This window comes from Macaca mulatta, chromosome 3 (assembly GCF_049350105.2).
Source record: "Macaca mulatta isolate MMU2019108-1 chromosome 3, T2T-MMU8v2.0, whole genome shotgun sequence".
NCBI classification, from domain to species: Eukaryota; Metazoa; Chordata; class Mammalia; order Primates; family Cercopithecidae; genus Macaca; species Macaca mulatta.
In genome coordinates this window covers 3,087,521-3,110,613 of record NC_133408.1, presented here as the reverse complement: position 1 = coordinate 3,110,613, position 23,093 = coordinate 3,087,521, and the positions used below count along the sequence as shown (strand labels likewise).

At 57.3% G+C, this 23,093-nt stretch overlaps 2 protein-coding genes, 2 long non-coding RNA genes, 2 other non-coding genes and 1 pseudogene across 11 annotated transcripts in view; 6 read left to right on the top strand and 1 right to left on the bottom strand.

Annotated features, from left to right (window-relative positions):
• The window catches only part of TRPM2 (transient receptor potential cation channel subfamily M member 2), an 87,525-nt gene extending 77,326 nt beyond the window's left edge, over window positions 1-10,199 (top strand). For all 6 annotated transcript variants that reach the window (XR_013414786.1, XM_028845266.2, XM_028845267.2 and 3 more), the window contains 5 exons: window positions 3,671-3,757; window positions 4,944-5,049; window positions 6,871-6,972; window positions 8,445-8,561; window positions 9,230-10,199. Coding sequence is in view for 5 of the 6 variants with exons in the window: in XM_028845266.2 (XP_028701099.2) it covers window positions 3,671-3,757; window positions 4,944-5,049; window positions 6,871-6,972; window positions 8,445-8,561; window positions 9,230-9,355 (538 nt within the window). In the remaining variant the exon portion in view is untranslated. The remainder of the gene's footprint in view (window positions 1-3,670; window positions 3,758-4,943; window positions 5,050-6,870; window positions 6,973-8,444; window positions 8,562-9,229) is intronic.
• On the top strand, window positions 5,003-5,063 carry LOC114677228 (Z6 small nucleolar RNA). Its single transcript, XR_003728519.2, has one exon. It is a non-coding gene; the product is annotated as a Z6 small nucleolar RNA (small nucleolar RNA).
• On the top strand, window positions 6,843-6,914 carry LOC114677229 (Z6 small nucleolar RNA). The gene has a single exon (XR_003728520.2). It is a non-coding gene; the product is annotated as a Z6 small nucleolar RNA (small nucleolar RNA).
• Window positions 8,150-16,363, bottom strand: LOC114676790 (uncharacterized). The gene is made up of 3 exons (XR_013414871.1): window positions 16,344-16,363; window positions 11,703-11,808; window positions 8,150-8,286 (listed from the first exon to the last, which is right to left on the bottom strand). It is a non-coding gene; the product is annotated as an uncharacterized LOC114676790 (long non-coding RNA).
• On the top strand, window positions 11,720-14,226 carry LOC144339631 (uncharacterized). The gene is made up of 2 exons (XR_013414879.1): window positions 11,720-13,577; window positions 13,887-14,226. It is a non-coding gene; the product is annotated as an uncharacterized LOC144339631 (long non-coding RNA).
• Window positions 16,364-17,947: 1,584 nt separating the features above from the next.
• Window positions 17,948-18,734, top strand: LRRC3 (leucine rich repeat containing 3). The gene is given in 1 exon segment (NM_001194240.1): window positions 17,948-18,734. A coding segment is annotated over 1 exon segment (774 nt). The 5' UTR covers window positions 17,948-17,950; the 3' UTR covers window positions 18,725-18,734.
• A 1,749-nt stretch (window positions 18,735-20,483) lies between these two features.
• Window positions 20,484-22,003, top strand: LOC144340119 (putative uncharacterized protein LRRC3DN; annotated as a pseudogene).
• Window positions 22,004-23,093: the final 1,090 nt, after the last annotated feature.

The following is a 23,093-nucleotide window of genomic DNA, read 5'->3' as shown; positions in this document are numbered from 1 at the left end:
CCTCTAATTCTAATTTTGCTGCATTTTTGTTGGAGTGGGATTGGCAACACGCTGATTCTTGAAATTGAAATGTCCTCCATGGCCACAATCTCTACCCTGGGTTGCTGCAGCTGCTTGACTGTAACCCTAACCTAACCCCTAACCCTAACCTAAACCCCTAACTCTAACCCTAACCCCGAACCCTAACCCTAATCCTAACCCCTAACTCTAACTCTAACCCTAACCCTGAACCCTAACACTAATCCTAACCCCTAACTCTAACCCTAACCCTTAACCCTAACCCTAATCCCTAACTCTAACCCTAATCCCTAATGTTAAACCAAACCCTAACCCCTAACCCTAACCCTAACCATAACCCCAACCCTAATCCTAATCCCTAACCCTAACCCTAATCCCTAACCTTAGCCCTAACCCTCTTGGCCCATTCACAACAGCAGCCTGTGTGAGCTTGTCTGACTCAAGTCACTCACACACTCAGATGCCCTTTCTGTTACAGGAGTGACTGTCCCCCATGTCCGTCTGGGGCCAGCCCCCTCACCGTATTAGTTTGCTATGGCTGTTGTAACTAAGTACCACAAACTGGGGGGCTTAACAGAAATGGATTATCTCACAGTTCTGAGGGCCAGGAGTCTGAAATCAAGGGCCACACTCCCTCTGAGGGCTTGAGGGGAGACCCCTTCCTGCCTCTCCAGCTCCTGGTGTTCCTGGCAGCCCTTTGCATTCCTTGGCTTGTGGATGCATCACCCTGATCTCTGCCCCCTAGCCACATGGCCTCTCCCTGCATGTGTCTGTGTCTCTTCTGTTCTTAGGATTATAAATCATACTGGGTTTAGGGCCAACCCTATTTCAGTGTAGCTTCATCTTAACTAATTAAACCTGCAGACACTATTTCTGAACAAGGCCAGATTCTGAGGTTCTGGGAAGGACATAAATTTGTGGGCATTGTTCACCCCAGTGCACCTTTGTGCTAGACCCGTCTTCCATTGCCTCTCAAGGACCTCATCCCAAACATACTGCTCCTCCTGCACCCGGGTCCTCCTGCCCTCTTGCGTTGCTCCTGCCGACATAACTCTTTTTTTTTTTTGAGATGGTGTCTCACTCTGTCGCCCAGGCTGGAGTGCAGTGGCGTGATCTCGGCTCACTGCAAGCTCCGCCTCTTAGGTTTACACCATTCTCCCGCCTCAGCCTCCCGAGTAGCTGGGACTACAGGCACCCGCCACCTCACCTGGCTAGTTTTTTGTTTTTTGTTTTTTTTTTTTTAGTAGAGACAGGGTTTCACTGTGTTAGCCAGGATGGTCTTGATCTCTTGACCTTGTGATCCGCCCGTCTCGGCCTCCCAAAGTGCTGGGATTACAGGCGTGAGCCACTGTGCCTGGCCCGACATAACTCTTTAAACACGCTGTCTCCTTGGCCCCTGCCTGCTCGTCCCTTCCTCTTTTGAATCCACTCCACTTGGGCTTGTCTTGCTCTTTCTGAAATGGGTTGAGGTCAGGTCAGCAAGGATTTTGCCTTGTTCAACCCAAAGGCCAGCTCTCCATCCCACAACCCACCTGCATTTCTGGAGCTGTGAGCGGATGAGTGAATGAACATGTGATTGCTGCAGCTGGAGTGTCGCTGTGTTTGCGCTTTGGGGTTGTGTGGGTAGGTTTGTGGACGGGCCTATGCCTTGACGTTGTGATGGAGCTAGCGGGCATACAGCAGGGAGGTGAGGGGTTGAGAACCGTATGGATGAGATCATGACCAGGGGCTCAGAGATCAGGGCACAGTGACAGCAGCTGAAGACTCGGCTGTGGGGTGGGGGCTGCGGTGCGGGAGGGCAGCGTGGTGGTCCGAAGCCCCTGCTGCCCAGCGCCCTCAGGCTGACTGAGAAGCAAGGGTGCATAGCGTTTGTTTCCCTCCTGGCAGGGGCGGGCGTGCATGTGGTTTAATGGTACGAGCCAGCAGGCCCCTGACCTCCCTCCTGGCTCTGCCACTGGCTGACTAGGGACAGGGACAGTGAGATGACAGCAGGGCCCTGGGGCCCGGAGCTTCCTGTGGGGGTGGACTCGTGCCAGGCAGAGCGTGTGGCCTCCTCTGTGAGCTTCTTGACCAAGGCGCTGCACTTGGCGTGAACAGCAGTTACGGGGAGACGAGGCAGCCTTGCTCCCAGCAGCAGGACCCGCCGCCTTCTCCTTCTGGAGCTCAGCGTAGCTCTGCCCAGCGCCCCATTTGTCCATGGCCTTGGTTCCGGGTTCTGCCCGCTCAGTGGCATGAGTACAGGAAGGAGAATGGTGGCTGGCAAGGGCCGGGTAGACGGGAGTGAGAGATGGGCTTGGGGTTGAGGGGAGGCAGCAGTGGCCCTCGCAGGAACCCTGAGTGAGCCCTGGCCTTGGAGCTGAGGTCCCCGGGGCTTGCTTGCATGTGGTGCCAGCTCTGGAGCTTGGTGGGGCCGGGACTCTGGTTTCTGAGCAGCTTCTGGGGAGGCTGCGTGGGCCCCACCGCGCAAGGCCCCCCGGCCACAGAGGAGACCGCAGAGTGAGCTGGGAGGGCTGTCTGAGAGGCCTGGCCAGGTGGGCCCTACACGCTGGGCAGGTTCTGGTGTGGACTCTGATCACCACGGACGCAGGCAGGTCTGCGCAGCGGTGCAACGAGAGCTGGGGTCCCTGACAGCTGGGCAGGAGCAGGGCGGCTGCAGGGGGGCAACAGAGAGGAGGGGCAGGGTGGAGGCGGGGAGGCCAGTTGGAGGCTGCCACGCCAGGCAGGGTCAGGGACGGTGGCACAGGCCTGGCTGGTGGCCGCCAGTGCTAGAGGTGGTCAGCTGTCCCAGGGCAGCCATGCACGGCCGCGCGGACTCAGGAGGATGGAGTCCAGGCTGTACAGAGAGGAGGCCCGTGAGGGGTGGGTCAGAGGCTACAGCTCTGGTGGGATCTGGAGGTCAGAGTGGATTGGTGGAGGAATGATACCACTGTCCCCACTATCCCCACTGTGGCAGGGACGCTGGTGGCGGGGATGGTGGTGGAGATGGTGGCGGGGACACTGCTGGGGACTTTCTGTAGACATGGAGGCCACCCCCACCGCATGGTAGCGGCAGTGCGTTTCTTCCTTCTGTTTTAGTGGTGCATTCACAGGATCTCGCCCGTTTCTAGAACTTGCTGTTTCGTGTAGGACCTCGTGGTGTCAGGGAGACCAGCCTGGCCCAAGGGGAAGCATCTGTAGCTCCTGCTGCCTGTGGTTAGCACACTCTGCTGGGGGTCTCTGTGGCCACACGGACGCAGGGCCTCTGGGTGTCTGGCCTGGCTCCCATGCTGCCCCTCGGAAGGCTGCCAGGATGCAGACCATGCTCTGGGGCCTTTGGACGCAAAGTGCTGGCCCGAGTAGTCGGCTAGTTCTACGCTCTGTGGGGAGAAGGTGGCACTTTAGCCCCTCACCGGCCTGCAGTGGCTGGACTTCTGCTCCCAGGGAGACCGTTCCCCCACCAGGTGACCCCAAGGTAACCCAGAGCCTTGGTCTTACTCCTTGGGGGTCCCAAGGGGATCCTCCCCTATAGGCCAGAGCAGGTCCCTAAAGAAGCCTGAACGACATCCCACTGTGCGCCGGCTTCTGATGCCCGCTGTCCCCTCTCAGTTGCCCTCCCCGCCCTGTCCTCCCCCAGTGGTGGATGGTGGACTGAGTTGACCCCTCTGCATTCCAGGAACCCCATGGGCCGGACGGGACTGCGTGGGCGCGGGAGCCTCAGCTGCTTTGGACCCAACCACACGCTGTACCCCATGGTCACGCGGTGAGTTCACGCCTGCCGGGCACCAGCACCTCAGCAACGCGGCGTCTCCCACCTTCACCAGGGGCTGCTGCCACTCCCCGGTGCCCAGGGGCCGGGAGGGCGGCTTTGGTGCTTGGCACTTGGTGCCCATCAAGGGGACGTGAGGGGCGTCTGTGGATAAACATGAATACACCCGAAACGGGGCAGGAATGTCAATGATCCCCTGGGATCCCCAAGATCCCAGGACCATGCCCCTCTCCGGGGGCTGCCTTCACTTTTCTGCCGGTCCCAGCCCATTAGAGGACCCCCTCCACAGGGACACAGCCCCACAGCCCCACACTCACCCCTCAGACTCACTCTCCACTCCCATCCAGAGGGACACAGCCCCACACTCAACTCCCACCACAGGCTCACTCCTCCACACCCATCCACAGACAGGGACACAGCTCCACTTTCACCCCCTCAGACTCACTGCTCTGCACTCCAGCAGCCGGCCCACTGCTCTCACCCAAGGCACAGGCCGCCTTCTGTGCGGGTGCAGACGCCTCCGTCCCTGAGGAAACTGCTGGGGGCTCTTGCTGTCCACATTGGGCAGGAGTGGGATTCTGGGGCCCAGGCCCAGCTGCTGTGCCCTGTGCTCTCTGGGGGCTATGCCTCCACAGCCAGGACCTCCCCCAGCAGAGGAGCCTTTGGCCTCAGGGTCCTCTTGCTGCCCAGCCCCTCTCACCCAGTGGCTTCTCTGGCCGTGCAGGCATGGCCCTGGGGTGCGAGTCAAACCCTCTGCTCCCTGGTCCTTTGGCCTCTCCTTGGCATGCCCGGGTGGCACTCGGCTCCTCACATCACCCCTGGGCAGCACTCAGCATCCCACATCACCCCACGGGGTTCCCACCGGCATTTTCTAAGAGTGATCAAACTGCAAAGCTGGGTCGAAGGGCAGGTACCTCTCTAAGGGTTTTAATCTTTAAAAATTCTCCATGAAGGCTGGGGCTCTTTCTAGTCCTACCAGCTGCTGATGGAAGTGAGGAAGGACATCCCCTAAGTGGTTACTAGCTCAGTCTTTTCCCTGGGGATGAAGAACTTGATAAAGAACACAGCTTGAGCCTGTGGTGGACCTGACACCGCCCCAGGCAGGGCCAGCCCCAGCGTGGCGCAGGGGAGGGTGGAGGCCACAGCGGGTCCTGGGCAGCTGTGGTCGCTCCCTCTGCAGGTGGAGGCGGAACGAGGACGGAGCCATCTGCAGGAAGAGCATAAAGAAGATGCTGGAAGTGCTGGTGGTAAAGCTCCCTCTCTCCGAGCACTGGGCCCTGCCTGGGGTAAGGCTGCAGCGCGTGGGGCCTCTGTCCACTGGGCTGTCTGTGGGTCACTCGTCCATTCATCCATTCCACCCATGGACTGAACACTAGCCCCAGGGCAGGGAGGGTTCAAGACCCTAGCCTATTTTGTCTGTAGAAGACACTCCTCTTCCTCCTGTTTCCTCATGTTGCAGTTAGAAAAACCCAGGATCAGAGGATCTTTTGGTGCATAAACACTAACGGGGCACCTACTGTGTCCCACGCATGGGCTGGGCTGGAGGCCACCTGGGTTCCCCTTTTAGGGTTCAGGGTGTTGGGGTCAGAGGTAGCTCTTCACGGTGTCTCAGACACCAACCTGCTCCTGACCTTCAGGGCCAGGTGCTGAGCCATAAAGAGAAGACAGTGTCAGGCAGGGCCCAGGGGTGTGCACAGGCTCCTCAGCTCAGGGGCAGTGGCTGGTTGTGGGGCTAAGGCTGGAGCGCACCCCAGGGTCTTGTGGGAGGGGTGGACACAATTGGGACAGATGACCCGGGCCTTTCCTCTTCAAGTGCCTCCAATAGCTCCTGTTTCCTCTCAGGCCAGCTGGGTCTCCGCAGCCCTCCAGCCCCCTCACTGCAGGGGATGGAAGAGGCTGGTCCTGCCAGGAGGTCTGAGTCCTGCCAGGCCTGGCCATGGTGCGGGACCTCTGGGGTACAGCCTACCCCTCAGGGCCTCTCCTCTGCACCTGATCTGGGGAGTATGTCACTTACAACAACTCAGCAAGAAGCTGTTGCATTTCTCTGGCCCTGAGCTCACGGCCTGGTGGCTGCCTCTGCTGGTGTGGGGGTGTGTATGCCACCGTGGTGTGCAGGGCAGCAGTGCCACGAGGGCCTCTGGGCAGGAACGGGGATTCTGGAGCCCAGGCCCAGCTGCTAAGTCCCAGTGCTTTGGGGGGCCTCGCTCCACAGCTGGAACCAACCTTGCAGCAGAGGGGGCTTTTGGCCTCGGGGTCCCCTTGCTGCCCCGCTGCTCTCACCCAGTGGCTTCTCTGCCTGTGCACACCCAGCCCTGGGGCACGAGTCACCCTCCGCTCTCTGGCACTTTGGCCTCTCCATGTGGGGAGCGTGGGGTTGGGTCTGGGGTTCCGCTCACCGGCATCTCTGTCAGCTCTCGCTGGTCACTGAGAGGGGCGCTCTGAGGGGCCTCCTGGGTTCCTGGCTCTAGGGCACTCATGCTTGAGGGTGAGAGTGTCACGGGGCTGAGGTGGGACTGTCTTGACGTGCCTGCAAAGTCTTCATGAGAAACTCATGGGTGTTTCAATGGGACTTTGAATGACAAATAGGATGGGAAAGATGGGTGTGGGGAGGAGGAGGTTCGGGGTAGAGTCAGGTCCCTGAGGCAGGTGGCACTCGGGAGCGTCTGGGAGCCCAGCCAGCCCCAGCACAGGCCGGGGTGGGACTGGGAGAGACGGGAATGCAAACAGGGAACCCGCTGCAGTAGCCTGCTGCACTGGGCCTGAGCTGGTGGGGGGGCGACGCCTGGGGCAGGCGCCAGGGGAGCAGGGAGGGGGGGCCCTGTCATCCTTGGGGAGCCTGAGCTCAGGGTAGGTATCCTGGGGGCTGTCCCTGCTCCTCAGAGGTTGTGCCTGCAGCCCAGTGCCCCCTGCTCGGGCCATGGCAGGCTCACAGATGCTGACGTAGATGGCTGGTTCTGGGTAATGTCACTCCAGCCCAAGATGCCGCCTGCCTGTGGCTCCTGGGGCTGGGCTGCTGCCCACGATGGGTAGAAGGCCAGTGGAGATGGGTGCCAGGGCAGCCTGAGGTCCCGCTTCAGTGCCCTGTTGACCTGCCTGTGTCTGTCCAGGGCTCCCGGGAGCCGGGGGAGACGCTGCCTCGGAAGCTGAAGTGGATCCTCCGGCAGGAGCACTGGCTGTCTTTTGAGAACTTGCTGACGCGCGGCATGGAGGTATTCCCGGCCTGTTTGCTCTGCTCCACCTGTGTGTTCCCAGGGCTGTAGGATGAACATAGCATGATACTGGGGACCTGCCCCAGCCCCATCGGGTGACAGTGGTCCCACCCAGCTTCACCGGGTGACGGTGGTCCCAGCCCCTGTCCCTAAGTTGCACAGCTCCCAGAGGACCAGGAAGCATAGCTGTGTGCAGGCCCCTCCCTCTCTGTTCTATTTTCTCCTAAGTCAAGGGGGACGGGCTGAGGACCCTTGTTGCCTTCAGGTGTGACAGCGGCTTGGAGGCATGGTGCTACCCTCCTCCGCACATCCACCCTTGCCTTGGGCACCGCTGCGCCCAAGGGTGCTGGGAAGCCAGCCCCTCCCTCAGACCTGCCCCCGACTCCCAAGCTCTGGAGAGCCCTTCCCAAGTGCCCAGCCTGGGGACTGACTGTACCAGGACTTTTTACTTCTTTAGAAACCTGTTTCCTTAGAAAGGCTTCATCTCCAGCTCTCTCTCAGACAAATGCCATGCACACTTTTTTTTGGAAACAAGGTCTTATTCTGTCACCCAGGCTGGAGTGCAGTGGTGCAATCTTGGCTTGCTGCAGCCTCCACCTCCTGGGCTCAAGCAATCCTCTTGCCTTGGCCTCCCAGGTAGCGGGGACTACAGGGGTGAGACACCACGCCCAGCTAATATTTTGTATTTTTGGTAGAGACAGGGTTTGGCCACGTTGCCCAGGCTGGTTATAAACTCCTGGGTTCAAGCGATCTGTCCACCTCAGCCTCCCAAAGTGCTGGGATTACAGGCGTGAGCTACTGCACCCAGCCCTTCATGGACGTTCTTTATAATAACAGGCTACACGTGCTGGGTGCACTGGCTCACACCTGTAATCTCAGCACTTTGGGAGGCTGAGGTGGGCAGATCGCTGGAGGTCAGGAGTTCGAGACCAGCCTGGCCAACATGGCGAAACTGTTTCTACTAAAAATACAAAAATTAGCCAGGCCTGGTGCTGCATGCCTGTAATCCCAGCAGGAGAATTGCTTGAACCCAGGCGGTGGAGGTTGCACCACTGTACTCCAGCCTGGGCAGGAGTGAGACTATCTCAAAAAAAAAAAGTGATCAATGCCATGGCATGGAGCACTTCACAACATTGTGCAGCCACCACCTCTATCCAGTTCCAGAACATTCCATCACCCCAAGCTTTTCCCCAGCACTCCCGAATCTGCTTCCCATCTCCTTGGATTTGCGGGTTCTGGACATCTGTTATAAGTGGACTCCTACAGCAGGTGGCTTTTGAAGCTGACTTCACTGAGCAGACGTTTCCAAGATCTCTGCAGGGCAAGGACTGTTCAGGATGAAGCCGGCATTGGGCTGCTCCACCGTGCAGGCCCGGGCAGGCTTGGGGGAGCTGGGGCAGGGTAGAGGGCACGTGGTGGGCTGGAGCACTGCTCAGAGGTCCCTTGCTGTCTGGCTTACCCTGCCGATCCAGGTGTACAAAGGCTACATGGACGACCCGAGGAACACGGACAATGCCTGGATCGAGACAGTGGCCATCAGTGTCCACTTCCAGGACCAGAACGACGTGGAACTGAACAGGCTGAACTCTGTATGAACTTGGCCTCCAGGGAGGGGAAGTGGGGAGGCGGGGACGGGTATGGGCGTGGCCTCTGGGGAGGGGGAGGCAGGGAGGGGATCTGGATTCTGGACGTGCCTCTGGGGCGTCCAAGGGTGGGACCTGGCTGTGCTCCCAGGGCCCAGGGCCAGAAAGTAGAAGCTACAGGATCAGAGTCTTGCCCAGAAAGTGACAAGGGGGGTACCGGGGGAGGCCAGGGAGCCACTGCAGATGGCCAGAGCTGACAGGACAGGGGACCATGAGGGCCCTGTGTAGTTCTGGGACCTGGATCCTCCAGGGAGGCAAGGCCCCCCCCCGCCTCTGCTGCGGGCTTTTAGCCTTTTATGGGGATGTGGCTTCCCAGTGCTTGGTTCAATCCTGCATGCTCCTAATTCAGAACTGCGATGGGAAACTTCCATGCAATAACGCCAGGCTTTATATGCAGGCTAAACAGCTCCCGGCAAAGCTGCACCTGCATCTTCTTCCCCTGAAGGATCCTCAGGGCCTTGTGGGTGCATCTCTGGTGCACCTGACACAGGGGTCCTGCCTCCCATTTCACAGAGGAGTAAAGTGAGGGTGCCCTCGAAGGCTGCAGTCTGTAGGGCTCAGCTGGGCAGAGGCAGGGCTGGCAGGGAGGGTCAGCTCTGCCCTTGTTCTTCCAGAACCTGCGCGCCTGCGACGCGGGGGCCTCCATCCGATGGCAGGTGCTGGACAGGCGCATCCCACTGTACGCGAACCACAAGACCCTCCTCCAGAAGGTGGCAGCTGAATTTGGGGCTCACTACTGACTCTGCACTCAGGCCGGGCAGTTGCAGTCCGTGGACAGTCCCCCCGGAAACCAGGGCTTCTCTCTCCCGAGCCTGTCCAGGACTTAGGCTGATCCTGGGCCCTGCACAGGATGGGGTTGGGTGGACCCACTGCCCCTCACGGCCGCTGCAAGTTTGCCGCAGATGACCTCATGAACTGGACAGGGTCAGGGTGACCTGGGAGGAGAGCTCAAGACAGGGCACAGGCTACTCAGAGTTGAGGGGCCCCTGGGACCCTTGGCCATCAGGTGAGGGGCTGGGCCTGTGCTGGGCCCCTGGCCAGAGTTCACTCCCTTCCTGGCTGTGTCACCCCAAGCAACTCTTCCACCGTGGAGGTTATTGGCCCAAGGCAAGTTCCCTGGAGAGTCAGGGTCCCCTGTGGCCTGTGAGGAAGGGGCCCTGCCACTCTCCCCAGGAGGGCCTCCGTGTTCCGAGGTGACTCAACACGGATCCTTGCCTGGCCTGGGGGCACCGTCTGAACTCCTGGCTGTCAGGATAAGCTCCGTGGGGGGACAGGAGCCCAGACACAGCCCAGGCCTGTGAAGAGACCCAGAGGGCCTCTGCCAGGGTTAGCCCCAGGGACCCTGGGAGGGGGCTGCAGAAGCTCTCCCTCCCCACTACCTGGGAGCCACGTGCTGGCCACACCCAGGAAGGAGGGACAGTGTCGGCAGGAGGTGGGGATGTGGGGACCTCGTGGTTTGGTGTCAATGGCTCACAGGTGTGTGAACCATCAGGGCCCTCAGGATGGGGAATGTGGTAAAATCTGCCATCTCAGGCCTGGCTGGCTCTTGTGTGTTTTCCACAAATAAAGTTTTTGACACGTCCAGGGCCGGGGGCTGTGTCACGGCTGCCTGAAGTTCTCCTCGATCCACAGGTGAGCTTTCTGAGGCCTGTGGATGCCCTGCAGCCCTACACCCCCAGTTTCTAAAAACCCACCAGCTCCCTGTCTTCATTTTCCTAAACCTGGGCTCCAACATCATCCCCAAGCCCTCCAGGCCAGGATGGTGGCATCCACATGCCCTCCTCCTTGGCTTCCCCTGCACGGTGGTGCCAATGTGCCCTGTCGCCCCTGCAGGGGCTCCAGATGGAGCCTGGGGCGGCCTGGCTGCTGAGCACTGGCCGCAGGTGACACCGACCCTGCTCTGGGCAGGCCTCTGTCTTCCACCTGACCCAAAGCTCTCTGGCCACCCCAAAGTCCCCCTCACCCCATCAGCGTCACCAAGGACACAACTGACCCCTTATGCCCTGCTTAGAATCAGTCCCGTCACCAACTTTCATGATGGAGTCACCCTGGGTGTGATAAAAATGTAGATCTTCAGGCCCCTTTCGAAGCTCAGAGGCAGTGGGGCTGGGAGGTCCTGGAAGCGCCATCTGGGGTCAGCATCCTCCACCCCCAAGGGGCTCTCAGGTGGCAGGTTTGAACCACAGTGCAGACTGCATGTGGCCCACCCCACTCCTCTCCAGCTCCCTCTCCCCCTGCAGCGCAGCCTCCAGGTGCTACAGGGAAAGCCTGAGACTCCTCGGTTACTGGCTGTGGGTCCAGACCTCTGCCAGGGGCCATGTTGTGCTCAGTGCTCCTGTTTCTGGCCGCAGCACTGGGCTGAGCTCCCACGGTCTGGGGCAGGTCTCAGCTCTGTGTCTGTGGGATCTAGAAACACTGAGCTGAAGGTGGCACCCAGGGAAGGGGTGGGGGCTGTGCCTGGGGGCCGTGGATTCCCCTTGACAGCTCTGGCCCTCGCCATAGCGCTGCCCCTGCCCTGCCTGTGAGACGGCCGGGGCTCTGTCTGAGAGTCCCCACGCTGGGTCAGGGGCCGGGACAGGAGGGACGAGTGTGGAGGCAGGGGCAGTCAGGCTGCACCCAGTGGCCAGCCATGGCAGTAGGGCAGGCTCATCTGAGGCCGCCCTGTCTGAGTGTGGGGCGGGCAACCCTGGCTCCTTCACCCAGGATGTTTTATTCATTTGCCTGATGGCATCCCAGCCCCGTGGATGCTGCAAGTGCAGCTCCTCCATGCCAGTCCCCAGCGAGACACCCTTGCAGCTGGGAGAGAGATTAACCAGCTGGAGCAGCTACATTTTACTCCCAGACCACAAGGCTGGATCCTGGGCAGATAAGGGAGTGAGATGCTCAGCCCTGAACTCAATCACAGCCATGAGGGAGGCTCAGATCAGGGAGGCAGGAGGCAGCTTCTGGTGTTTTTGAGAGCACAGGCTGTGGTCTGGAGCAGACGGTGGCCCAGGCTGCGTGCAGGGCCCTCAGAGACGGCTGACGTCTTCACCAAATGGGGCAGGCCACACACACAGAACCCAGGGGACCCAAGAAGGCACTCACCACGTGGCTTCAGGCAAGTGCCCCCGACTCAGCAGTCCGTCAGTGCACACACTGTCAACACCGGGAAGCATCTGCGACCAGTGAGCAGGCTGCACATCTGCCCTGTCTTGACAGTGGCATAACACACACTTAGTCATGCACACACCTTACGTGGGAGCAGCCGATGGGTTTCTTATGTCAACAACGAGCACCCGGTCATCTCCAGCCCCCGGAGCCCTGGAGCCCCCGCATTGTTGTCCCCATGCGTCTGACCTCCTCACCCCCCCTCCCCCACGAGTCTCATCTGCTCCTGCACCTCCCCAGTCGGAACCTGGCCAGGTGTGCTTTGCGAGCCTGGCCTCCTTCACTCTTGGTAATGTCTGCGGACTCATTCCTGTCTACACTGCGGTGTTCGGTGGCAACTGCATGAATTCACTGAATTTAAAATATACCGTAACGTTTGGGTTTGCCTTTGGCATCCCTTCCGCTTTTAACATACAAACTTCACAGCTGCCCTCACTCAGTGTCTGCAGTTTCTCTGCTCTTGTTCTTTGTGCCTTGCAAGATTCCCCACTACTTTTAGCTGTCACTTCTCCTGTCTTCTCTCGTCTTCCATGAGCTTTTTGCCTTTGAATGCACTGACCAGTCACTTTGTAGAGTTTTTCTCAGTTTGGGCGTGCCCGGGATGTTCTCACGATTGGAATGGGGAGATGCATTTTTGGCAGGAATATCGCAGAAGTGACATCCTTCTCAGGGTGTCGTATCAAGGGTACATGATGCCAATCTGCCTTGCCACTGACAGCCCGAGCTTTGTCACATAGATAAGGTGGTTTCTCCACTGAAAAGCTGTTACTACTTTTTTAGAGTTAATAAATATGTCAAAGCAGATACTTTGATCCTACAGAAATCTCCAAGGAAGCTAATTTAAGTATGAGACACACTAGGTAAAAAGTAGCAAGGTGAAAGAAGATATCCCGTGCTAAACTAATCAAAGGAAAGCAGGAATCGATTTCAAATCAGGGTCTAGGGATAAAGAGGGTCATTTCATGATGACACATGGGTCCACCAGTTAAGAGCATGCACGATGTGAGCGCAGGGTCTCAAAACACACGAAGCAAAAGCTGATAGAACTGCGAGGAAAAATTACAGACAAATCTGCAATTACAGTCAGAGGTTTCAACATGGCTATCAAGAATTTGTTTGAGACAGGGTCTTGCTCTGCCGCCCAGGCTCAAATGCAGTGGCACAATCATGGCTCACTGCAGCCTTGACTTCCTGGGCTCAAGAAATCCTCCTGCCTCAGCCTCCCGAGTAGCTCGGATTCCAGGCATGCGCCACTATGCATGGCTAAGGTTTTGATTTTTTGTAGAGACGGTGTCTCACTTTGTTGCCCAGGCTGGTCTCTCAATAATTAGCAGAGCAAGTAGACAGAAAGGGGATGATAATATAGGCGACTCAAATAACACAGTCATTGCTGTTTATAGGATACTTTGTGGAGCCACAGAACACAAATTCAAGTGCACATGCAACAACTGCCAACCATATTCGGGTCCATGAAGGAGTCTCAATAAATTTAAAAGGATCCAAAACATAGAAGATGTCCTCTGACAACAACGGATTTAAATTAATGATCAACAGCAGAAAGAACTCTGGAAAATGCCCAAATATCTGGAAATGAAACAGCATAGTTCTAAACTCATGTGTCAAAAAGGAAATCAAAGAGAAAATTATAAATTATTTTAAACTTAATAAAAATACAGTATATCAAAATTTCTGGGATGCAGTTAAAACTGGACTTAGAGGGAAATTTATAGTACTAAATGCTTATACTAGAAAAGAAGATCACAGATCAGTGACTCCAGCTTCCACCTTAAGAGACCTAAAAAAGAATAGAAAGTCAAACCCGGCCGGGCGCAGTGGCTCAAGCCTGTAATCCCAGCACTTTGGGAGGCCGAGACGGGCAGATCACAAGGTCAGGAGATCGAGACCATCCTGGCTAACACGGTGAAACCCCGTCTCTATTAAATACAAAAAAACTAGCCGGGCGAGGTGGCGGGCGCCTGTAGTCCCAGCTACTTGGGAGGCTGAGGCCGGAGAATGGCGTGAACCCGGGAGGCGGAGCTTGCAGTGAGCTGAGATCCAGCCACTGCACTCCAGCCTGGGTGACAGAGCGAGACTCCGTCTCAAAAAAAAAAAAAAAAAAAGTCAAACCCAATGTATGCAAAACAGGCTGGATGCAGTGGTTCATGCCTGTAATCCCAGCACTTTGGGAGGCCGAGGTGGGTGGATAACCTGAGGTCAGGAGTTCGAAACAAGCCTGGCCAACATGGTGAAACCCTGTCTCTACTAAAAATATACAAAAATTAGCTGGGCATGGTGGCACATGCCTGTAATTCCAGCTACTCAGGAGGCTGAGGCAGGAGAATTGCTTGAACCCGGGAGGTGAAGTTTGCAGTGAGCTGAGATTGCACCCACTGAATTCTAGCTTGGGCCACAAAGCAAGACTCTGTCTCAAAAAAAAAAAAAAAAAAAAAAGCAAAAGAAAGAATAAAGGTAAGAGTGGAAGTTGATGAAAAAAAAAAGTGCAACAATCAATGAAACCAAAAAACTATTTCTTTGAGAAGATCAATACAATTGATAAACTTCTGATTGTTCAGTTTTAAAAAAATGCTACAAATTACCAGTATCAGAAATGAGAAAGGTGATGTCACTTCATGCTTCACAAATGTTGAAAAGATAAGGGAATATTATGAATAACTTTATGCTAATAAATTCAACAACTTGGGCAATTTCTTGAGTGATACAAACTACATACATTCATTCAGGAATACAACAAACTCAGCAGTTGTATACCCATTAAATAATTCAACCACATATAAAAATAATACATCATGACCACGTGGGGTTTATCCCAAGAACACAAGATTGATTTAACACTTTAAAATCAATCAGTATACGCTATCATATTAACAGACCATCATGCAAAAAGATTCTCAATAGATGCAGAAAAAACAAAATCCAACTTTCATTCCTGATTTAAACAACTCTCAGCAAACAAGAGAAAGGATAGTCTTTTCAACAGTCTGGAAAAAACTGATTATCCACATACACAAAAAGTAAACATTGAATCATATCTCACACCATAAACCCAAATAAAATAGGTAATAGACCCAAATGCAAACCTTTAAAACTCTAAAACCCTTGTGACTTTAGGTGAGGCAAATCTTATATATGACACCAAAAGCAGGATCCATAAAACAAAACAAAACAAAACATCATAAGTTGCACTTCCTGACAGTTAAAAAAACTTCTGCTCTTTGAAAACCTGTTAGGAGAATGAACACACAATCCAAAGGCTCAGAGAAAATGTTTACAGATCACATATTTGATAAAGAACTTGTATCCAGAATATACAACAAACTCCCAAACTCAATAAGAAAATAAACAACCCAATTAAAAGTGAGTAAAAAGGCCGGGCGTGGTGGCTCACGCCTGTAATCCCAGCACTTTGGGAGGCCGAGGTGGGCGGATCACAAGGTCAGGAGATCGAGACCATGGTGAAACCGCGTCTCTACTAAAAATAGAAAAAATTAGCCGGGCGCAGGGGTGGGCGCCTGTAGTCCCAGCTACTCGGGAGGCTGAGGCAGGAGAATGGCGTGAACCCGGGAGGCGGAGCTTGCAGTGAGCCGAGATTGCGCCACTGCACTCCAGCCTGGGCGACAGAGCAAGACTCCATCTCAAAAAAAAAAAAAAAAAAAAAAAAAAAAAAAAAAAAAAAAGTGAGTAAAAGATTTGAACTCAATGCTTACTATGGGAGATGGAGAATAAACAGATGAAACGATGCTCAACATCACTGGCCAACAGGGAAATACAAATTAAAACCACAATTCCAGCTATCACCACACACCTATTAGAGTATCTGAAATTAAAAAGACCAATCATACCAAGTGCTGGGGAGGATGTGGAATGTAAAACCATACAATCGCTTTGGCAGTTTCTTAAAAAGTTTCACATATGGCTACCATGGCATCCAGCCACTTCACTCCTAGACATCTATTCAAGAGAAAGAAAAGCATTCATTCAAAGACTTGTGCACAATGTTTGGATCAGCTTTATCTGTAAGAGCCAACACCAGAAACCACCCAAATACCCACGAGCAGGTGAATGGAAACAAACTGTGGTACACTCATACACTGGAGTACCACGCAGCCATGCAAGAACTACCCATTGACAAACCAAACGACACAGGTGAATCTCAAAAATAATTGCACTGAGTGAAAGAAGCTACACAAAAAGCACATATACGATTCCATTTGTGCAAATTACAGGAAATGCAAAGTAATCTGTAGTGACAGCAGGCAGATCAGTGCTTGCCTGGGGATGAGGGAGGGCAGGGAGAGATGACCAAGAGGGAACCCAGGGTGTTCACTAGGCTGATTGTGGTGATGGTTTCACAGGCATATCCGAGTGTCAAAACTTATCAAATTAAAATGTGTAGCTTACCGTCTATCAATTACATCACAATAAAACTACTTTTTGAGAATCATGAGGATGGTTCAGGTCCGGCTCAAATGCCCCCACCCTGCATTCCTCCTTGGGATGTCAGACGCGGGAGCTGGGGCAGGAGGGGACCTAGATGGGCGGAGATCTAGCCCTACTCACCCACTGGCCACGGGGTAGGCGAGGGACGCTCAGCAGGGGCTTCCCGCAGACCCAGGGTCTTCAAGCGCCAGAAGCCCCGATGCCACGGGGAAGAGGGGATTTGCCCACAGTGAGGGGCAGGGGCTGGATCGGTAGCTCCTCCCGGCCCGCAGACCCCGCCCACACCCATAACCACGCCCTCAGCCTCCACCACCGCGTCCTCAGTCCCGCAACCACGCCCACAACCCGCCCACAGCCCCTGCGACCTGAGTCTTAGTACCGGCTCCATCTAAAGCCGCACCACCAGCTCCTCCTATGCCCCGCCCCATCTCTTCCAGGCCCCGCCCTCAAACCCCGCCCCCGCCTAACAACAAATCCCATTCAGGTCTCCTTACATGCCCCGCCCCTTCCCCCGCCCACGCGGGAATCGACACAGCCAGTCTCCGCCTTTCGTCCCGCCCCTCCCTCCAGGCCCCGCCCCTCCCCGCCCCTCGCCAGCGCAGGCCGGAGCCGCGGCCTCCCCAGCCAGTGGTCGCGGGCGCGGGCGCAGGGGCAGCAGGGTCGCCACCGCGCCAGGGGTGGAAGCGGGTCTGGCGGGCTCCGAGAGACCCGGGAGCAGCGCGCAGAGCAGCCTCCGGCCGCCGCCGCGCAGGTAAAGCCCCCGCCCAGCCCTGGGAGCATGGATCCCCCACCACCCGTGACCATCCCCCCGCCGCGAGTGCTCGGGTCTCGGGGGTCGCAGGTTCCGGGGGTCCTAGGGCCGGAGGGTCTAAAGGCTCGAGGTCCCGGGGTCCGAGCCCCTCCCGGCCGGCTCCGCGCGCGGCCCCGCCGTCCACGCCCAACGCGGGCCGCGCGCACAGGGCTTGGCTTCTCCGTTTTCTCCGCTTCTTCCTTCAGGCAGTTGAAAGAAAAGGCGCGGTTCTGCGCCCGGTGCGAGCCGCGGCTGCTTTAGGGCTGGCAGGGAAAGGCTTGCTGGGTTATTACAGTTTTTAGGGATTGTCGGAGTCAGCCAGGCGTTGGCTGCGGGAGTAGCCCCTGGCGCGCGAGCGCCCGCTGGTGCCCGGCCACGTGCCCGTCTTGACCCGCGCTCCAGGTTTGGCAGAATCTCCAGCCGTCCCCGTCCTCCTGGCATCCACCCTGAGGAGGGGCTGGGTGGTCCCAGGCCGCCGCCACCCCGCCACCCGGCCTTTGGTCCCCAGCGGTGTGGGAGGTGGCCAGGGCTGACCGCAGTGACCACCGACTGCGCCACACGGAGCCCCCTGGCAGTGCCAGCACTTGTGGGACGCTCCTCCCGGGCGCATTGGGAGTCTCCAGAAGTAAGTTACAGGCAGAGCTGTTTAAGGAGGCGTGCTCCCCATCCCAGACCCTTCGGCGGGCCCTGGACAACCTCCCCACCAGTGGACGCGTTTCCCAGATGACTGCAGCAGGCAGTGCTGACCACCCTCCTTCCCTCTCCCCTCCCTCCTGCGTCTTCCCTTTCAGAGCTGCCAGAGTGGAGTGCACTGCTTCTTCCAGCCCGGCAGGATGGCGGGTTCTTGTCTGGTTGGATAAGGCCTTGCAGCAGAAAAGAGCTCCATCTCCAGGCCTGAGCAGAGGCGCGCATCTCCCCATTCCCAGGCCAGCTCAGGATGGGCACCGTGCGCCTGCCTCGCCCCTCCCTCCTGCTGGTCTCCACCCGGGGGTCTTGTCTCTTCCTCCTCTTCTGCCTGCGCCTGGGCGCCACCTGCCCGCAGCCCTGCCGGTGCCCTGACCATGCAGGGGCTGTTGCTGTCTACTGCAGCTTGCGGGGCCTGCAGGAGGTCCCCCAGGACATCCCGGCCGACACCGTGCTCCTGAAGCTGGATGCCAACAAGATCTCCCACCTCCCGGACGGGGCCTTCCAGCACCTGCACCGGCTCAGGGAGCTGGATCTGTCTCACAACGCCATCGAGGCCATTGGCCCCGCCACCTTCGCGGGCCTGGCGGGGGGCCTGCGGCTGCTGGACCTGTCCTACAACCGCATCCAGAGGATCCCCAAGGACGCCCTGGGCAAGCTCAGTGCCAAAATACGCCTGTCCCACAACCCCCTGCACTGTGAGTGTGCCCTGCAGGAGGCCCTGTGGGAGCTGAAGCTGGACCCCGACTCTGTGGACGAGATCGCCTGCCACACCTCAGTGCAGGAGGAGTTTGTGGGGAAGCCTCTGGTTCAGGCTCTGGATGCAGGTGCCAGCCTCTGCAGTGTCCCCCACAGGACCACAGATGTGGCCATGCTGGTCACCATGTTCGGCTGGTTCGCCATGGTGATCGCCTATATCGTGTACTATGTGCGCCACAACCAGGAGGATGCCCGGAGGCACCTGGAGTACCTGAAGTCTCTGCCCAGCGCCCCTGCCTCCAAGGACCCCATTGGCCCGGGGCCCTAGCGCCTGTTCCAGCAGACCCCCGCCGATGGCTGCTGTCACTTCTGTAGTAGGTGGTAACTGATGATGCTTTTGCTATTCCCTGAGGCAGGTGTCACAGCCATGTGTGCTGTGCTCCCCACTGTTGCCCTCGGGCACAGCAGCACCTCCAGGCTGGATGGTTTTGCCATCATCCGTGTGAAGGATGAGGAACCTGAAGCTTAGTGAAACAGAAAGACTGCCTGTGACACCATCAGGAAATGATCCCAATGGGACTTCAACCTGGGCTGTCCATCGTGACATTCCGCCTCCTTCCACCACGCGAGCCTCTCCCACACAGGGCCCGCAGGCTGTGGATATGCACGCAGAGGACACGGGGTGCTCCACAAGCGTGAGGGTTCACGACAGGGGGCTCGGGTTCAGGTTCACCTGCTGAAGGCGCTGATAAGTCCTGTGCTGAGGAGCTGGCTTGCCCTTGTTTACCTACAAAGTGCACTGTAGGTAAACATGAGCCTTGTTCCACTGTTCCAGGTACATTGGAACATGAGCCCTGTTTCCAGAGCAAAGTAACAGAGACCAGGTTTTTCTAGAGCACTAAGTGGGATGTGTAGCTCAAACAAACTGCCCTAAGCTTTTTGTTCTCACAATGTTTGAGCAACCCTAGTGCCAAAATTTCAGTCCAGTAATGGGGTGAACAATATGGAGAGAGACCTGGGAAAAGTCCAAGGTAGCTTGCCTAGGGGAAGGCAGCAGCCACATATCTGGGGCCCTGCCTGCTTCCTGCCCCTCTGGCTGTGCCTGTTGTGGGAGGCCCTGCCCCAGGGTGATCTTGGCTCACTGCAACCTTCGCCTCCCAGGCTCAATCACTTCTCCTGCCTCAACCTCCTGAGTAGCTGGAATTACAGGCACCTGCCACCATGCCTGGCTAATTTTTGTATTTTTAGTAGAGATGGGGTTTCACCATGTTGGCCAGGCTGGTCTCGAACTCCTGGCCTCAAGTGACCCGCCCGCCTCAGCCTCCCAAAGTGCTGGGATTACAGGTGTAAGTCACCACGCCTGGCCCTGTGCCTTGCTTTTTCTACTAAGATATAAAACAGCTTTTTCCAAGGCCAGGAGTACTGGTGATTGATGTTTCAAGGCCAATCAATGGGATGCTTCATTTTCTCCAGCAACAGGAACTCTCTCTTTTCACCTTTGCTGCCAGGAATCTCAGAGATAATTTAGTATTCAATTTACTTACCTTAACATTCAGGTTAGATGTTACCTCCACCTATATGATAGTAATTCTTAATTTTTTGTCCTTTTTATGAGTGTTTATATTTTAAAGTACTTTATTTTTTGGGGGGGTGCAAATGAGTGATCAGTGTACATTGTGTGTAGACTGAAGTGTAGGTATGTAGAGATGCTTCACCAAACAGATGCTTAAAAATGATTGGAAGTTGAGGGTGGTTTGTGTTTGGAAAGCGTCAGGTGACTTGGAAGGTGAGAGCCTGACCAGGGTGTGTGCAGTGCGAGTCACAGGAGCGTCTGTGTTGTGAGGTGCTTGGTAGGCTTTGCTCTGCCCACCGTGCAGACGTGGGGGTAGGTGAGGAGCCTGGCCCAGTGTGTGAGTGGAGGCAGCCCCAGGCCCCGCTTGCTTCCCTCATGCCACGCTGCCTGAGTGTCACCGTGCTCGGAGGATAGAGACCTCCACGGAAACTGCCAGCGCCGCTCACCCTTCCAGCGAGAGCTAGAACCAAGTGCCAGCTCCCGGGAGCGCACCCGTGCTGGTCGCGTGGTCCTCATGGTCCGGACAGAGCCAGCAGGTGGCGGAGTGTCCGGTTCCACTGTTTGGAGGAAGCGGGCGCTGACACAGCAGAGTGTCCTGGGCCTGCGGGGGTTTCTATCCACAGACCAAGTGGCTGAAAGCATAGGATAAGGATGTGTGGGTGAAGAACCGGTGCCATCCCTGGCTCTCTGATGGATGCAGGCGGGGCAGGTGAACTGTTGCTGGCCTGGCCTGCAGGCCTGGGGTCACATGGTGATTGGCGTCCTCCTGCCACCCCTTCTCCATGCCAGGGTGCCTGTGGTGGGTTTGCCCGGCCCGCGTGACCCCAGGTCCCAAGGAGAGTGTGGACTGAGGCCTGGGTGGTGAAGGCAGGGCCTCTCCTCAGCCCTGCGTCCTGTGAGTGCCAGCCAGTCCCATCTCACATTTTGGGGGGCCCTTTCCCTGCTGCCAGGGGACTCTTCATTGGCCCTTACCCTAGAATCAGCCCAGAGCCTGTACACCACCCAGACGTGGCCCTTCAGGAGGTGCACAGGGCAGGGGCAGGCCCGTCCCTCCCTGCCCCAATTGGCTGGGCTGCCCCAGCCCGGGATCTGGCCTTCCCCTTGGTGAAGGTCTGCTGGGCCCTGCCCACCTCCTGTTGGAAGGGGGAGAAGGGGAGAGGACCAGGAGGACACCAGAGGTCCCGTCCCTTGCACTGTGAGCTCAGTCAGGTCCATAAGCTGCCCACCATCCTGGCCTTACTGTGCCCCCTGCCCCACTGACATAGGGGGAAACACCTCCCCTCTAAGGAAGGCCATAGAGACCCCAACACTGTGGGGCCCCAAAGGTCCTTCATGCTCATTGGAGCTCCCACCCTAGGTGCTTGCAAGTCCTCAGCTCTCCGGGGGTACAGCCCTCCCCTTCCTGCCCTCCCCTCCCGTCGCATCTTGTGACCTCTTGACTGGTGGGGCCTGGAGCCCATGATGGACACTTGCTGAAGGACGGGCAGCAGAGCACCCTGAGATGACATCGCTGCCTGGCCCCAGAGCACCCCACCTCTCCCCGTGCCTCGGTTCTTTGCAGCCCACATGTGAGCATACGCACCCCGGGACCTGCTGCCCGCTGGGACGCCCAGGCCAGATCAGCCCCTCTGCCTCCACGCTGCACTGACTGCAAGAGTTTCCCACATCTGCAGCGGCCGTGGGCTCAGCCCCACACCAGCCAGGCCACCAGCGTTGACAGCGGTGAGGCGGGGACAAAGGGAGTGTCTCAGTTCAACCTGTGGACATAGTGGAGGTCTCCGCCTTGTGAGGCAAGGCAAGGGGGAGGGGAGAGGCAACTGGGGGGATTCTGTGACTACTGGGCCACCAGGGAGCCAGAATCTTCCAGCCAGACTGGCAGGGCGGGACTTAGCTTCCTGATGCCGGCCGTTCACCACCCTCACCCCTGGAAGCTCCCTGGGCATCATGGGAGGCAGAGCCTGAACCCCAACCTAACCCTAATGCTAACCCCTAAACCAACCCTCACCCTAACCCTAATGCTAACCACTAACCCAACCCTCACCGTAATTCTAACCCCTGATCCAGCCCAATCCTAACCCTAATGCTAACCCCTAAACCAACCTTCACCCTAACCCTCATGCTAACCCCTAACCCAACCCAGCCCTAACTCTAAAGCTGACTCCTAACCCTAGGAGAGGAGCCCAGGCTTGGACCCCTCCCCCTGCTAGTTTCCTGTTGGACTTTGGAGCCCCAGATGCCTGCTCAGAGGCTCCCTTGTGCGGGGCGGGGTCCAGCAGTGGGGGATGGGCCCGGAGCCAGTGTAACCACCAGCAGAACCATCCTGATCCACAGGGCCGTCCCTGGTGGGGTAAGGCTCCCTGGGGCAGGAAGGCCACCAAGGGCAGGGAGACTCCCAGGCCCACTCACGGCGTAGGCACCACAGGAGCTGGCTGGAGGCTATAGGGGTGCAGGGCGTGGGCCTGCTGGGAGTTGCGTGGCAGACAATGGGGTGTGGGGTATGCTGGCAGCTGTGGGTGAGTGAGGAGCCTCCTCTCGTGAAGGGCCCTGGGGAAGAGGAATCTGGCCCTAAGAGACCCCCGCCTCCTCTGCAGGGGCTGCCTGCAGGAGGGGAACCTGGGGCCCCCAGCCTCACCTACAGGGAGGGTAGATGAGAGTTGTAAACCGCACATGAGGCTGGGCTAAACCTGGACGTGTGTTTCATAACCGAAGCAGCCAGGAAACTCTGGCTCTGCCCAGAGCTCATCTGGGCAGGACATGGGGACGAGTGTCCAGGCTGAAGGCAGGACCCGGCCAGCAAAGGGCCATTTCACATTGAGCTCCACAGCTAGTCATATTCTGTGGAATGTGCGGACGTCCACAGCCCATCAGACAGGGTCTGGAGTGGGGGTGCTGTCTTGGGCAGCTCTTCCCGAGGGTCTGCAAAATCCCAAGGTCATCAGAGCCAAGGCAGGAAGGCAAGGAGCCCGGCTTCTAAGGAACTCTGATCAGGTGTGGCCCATGGCTGGGAGGCAGCTGACTCCATGGTGCATAGCACAGAGGGCGGCCCGGAGTCCTGGACACTCCTGGCATGTCCCCTCGTGGGGGATGTGGGGACTTGGCTTAGGTCTCGTCTGGCTGGCCTTCC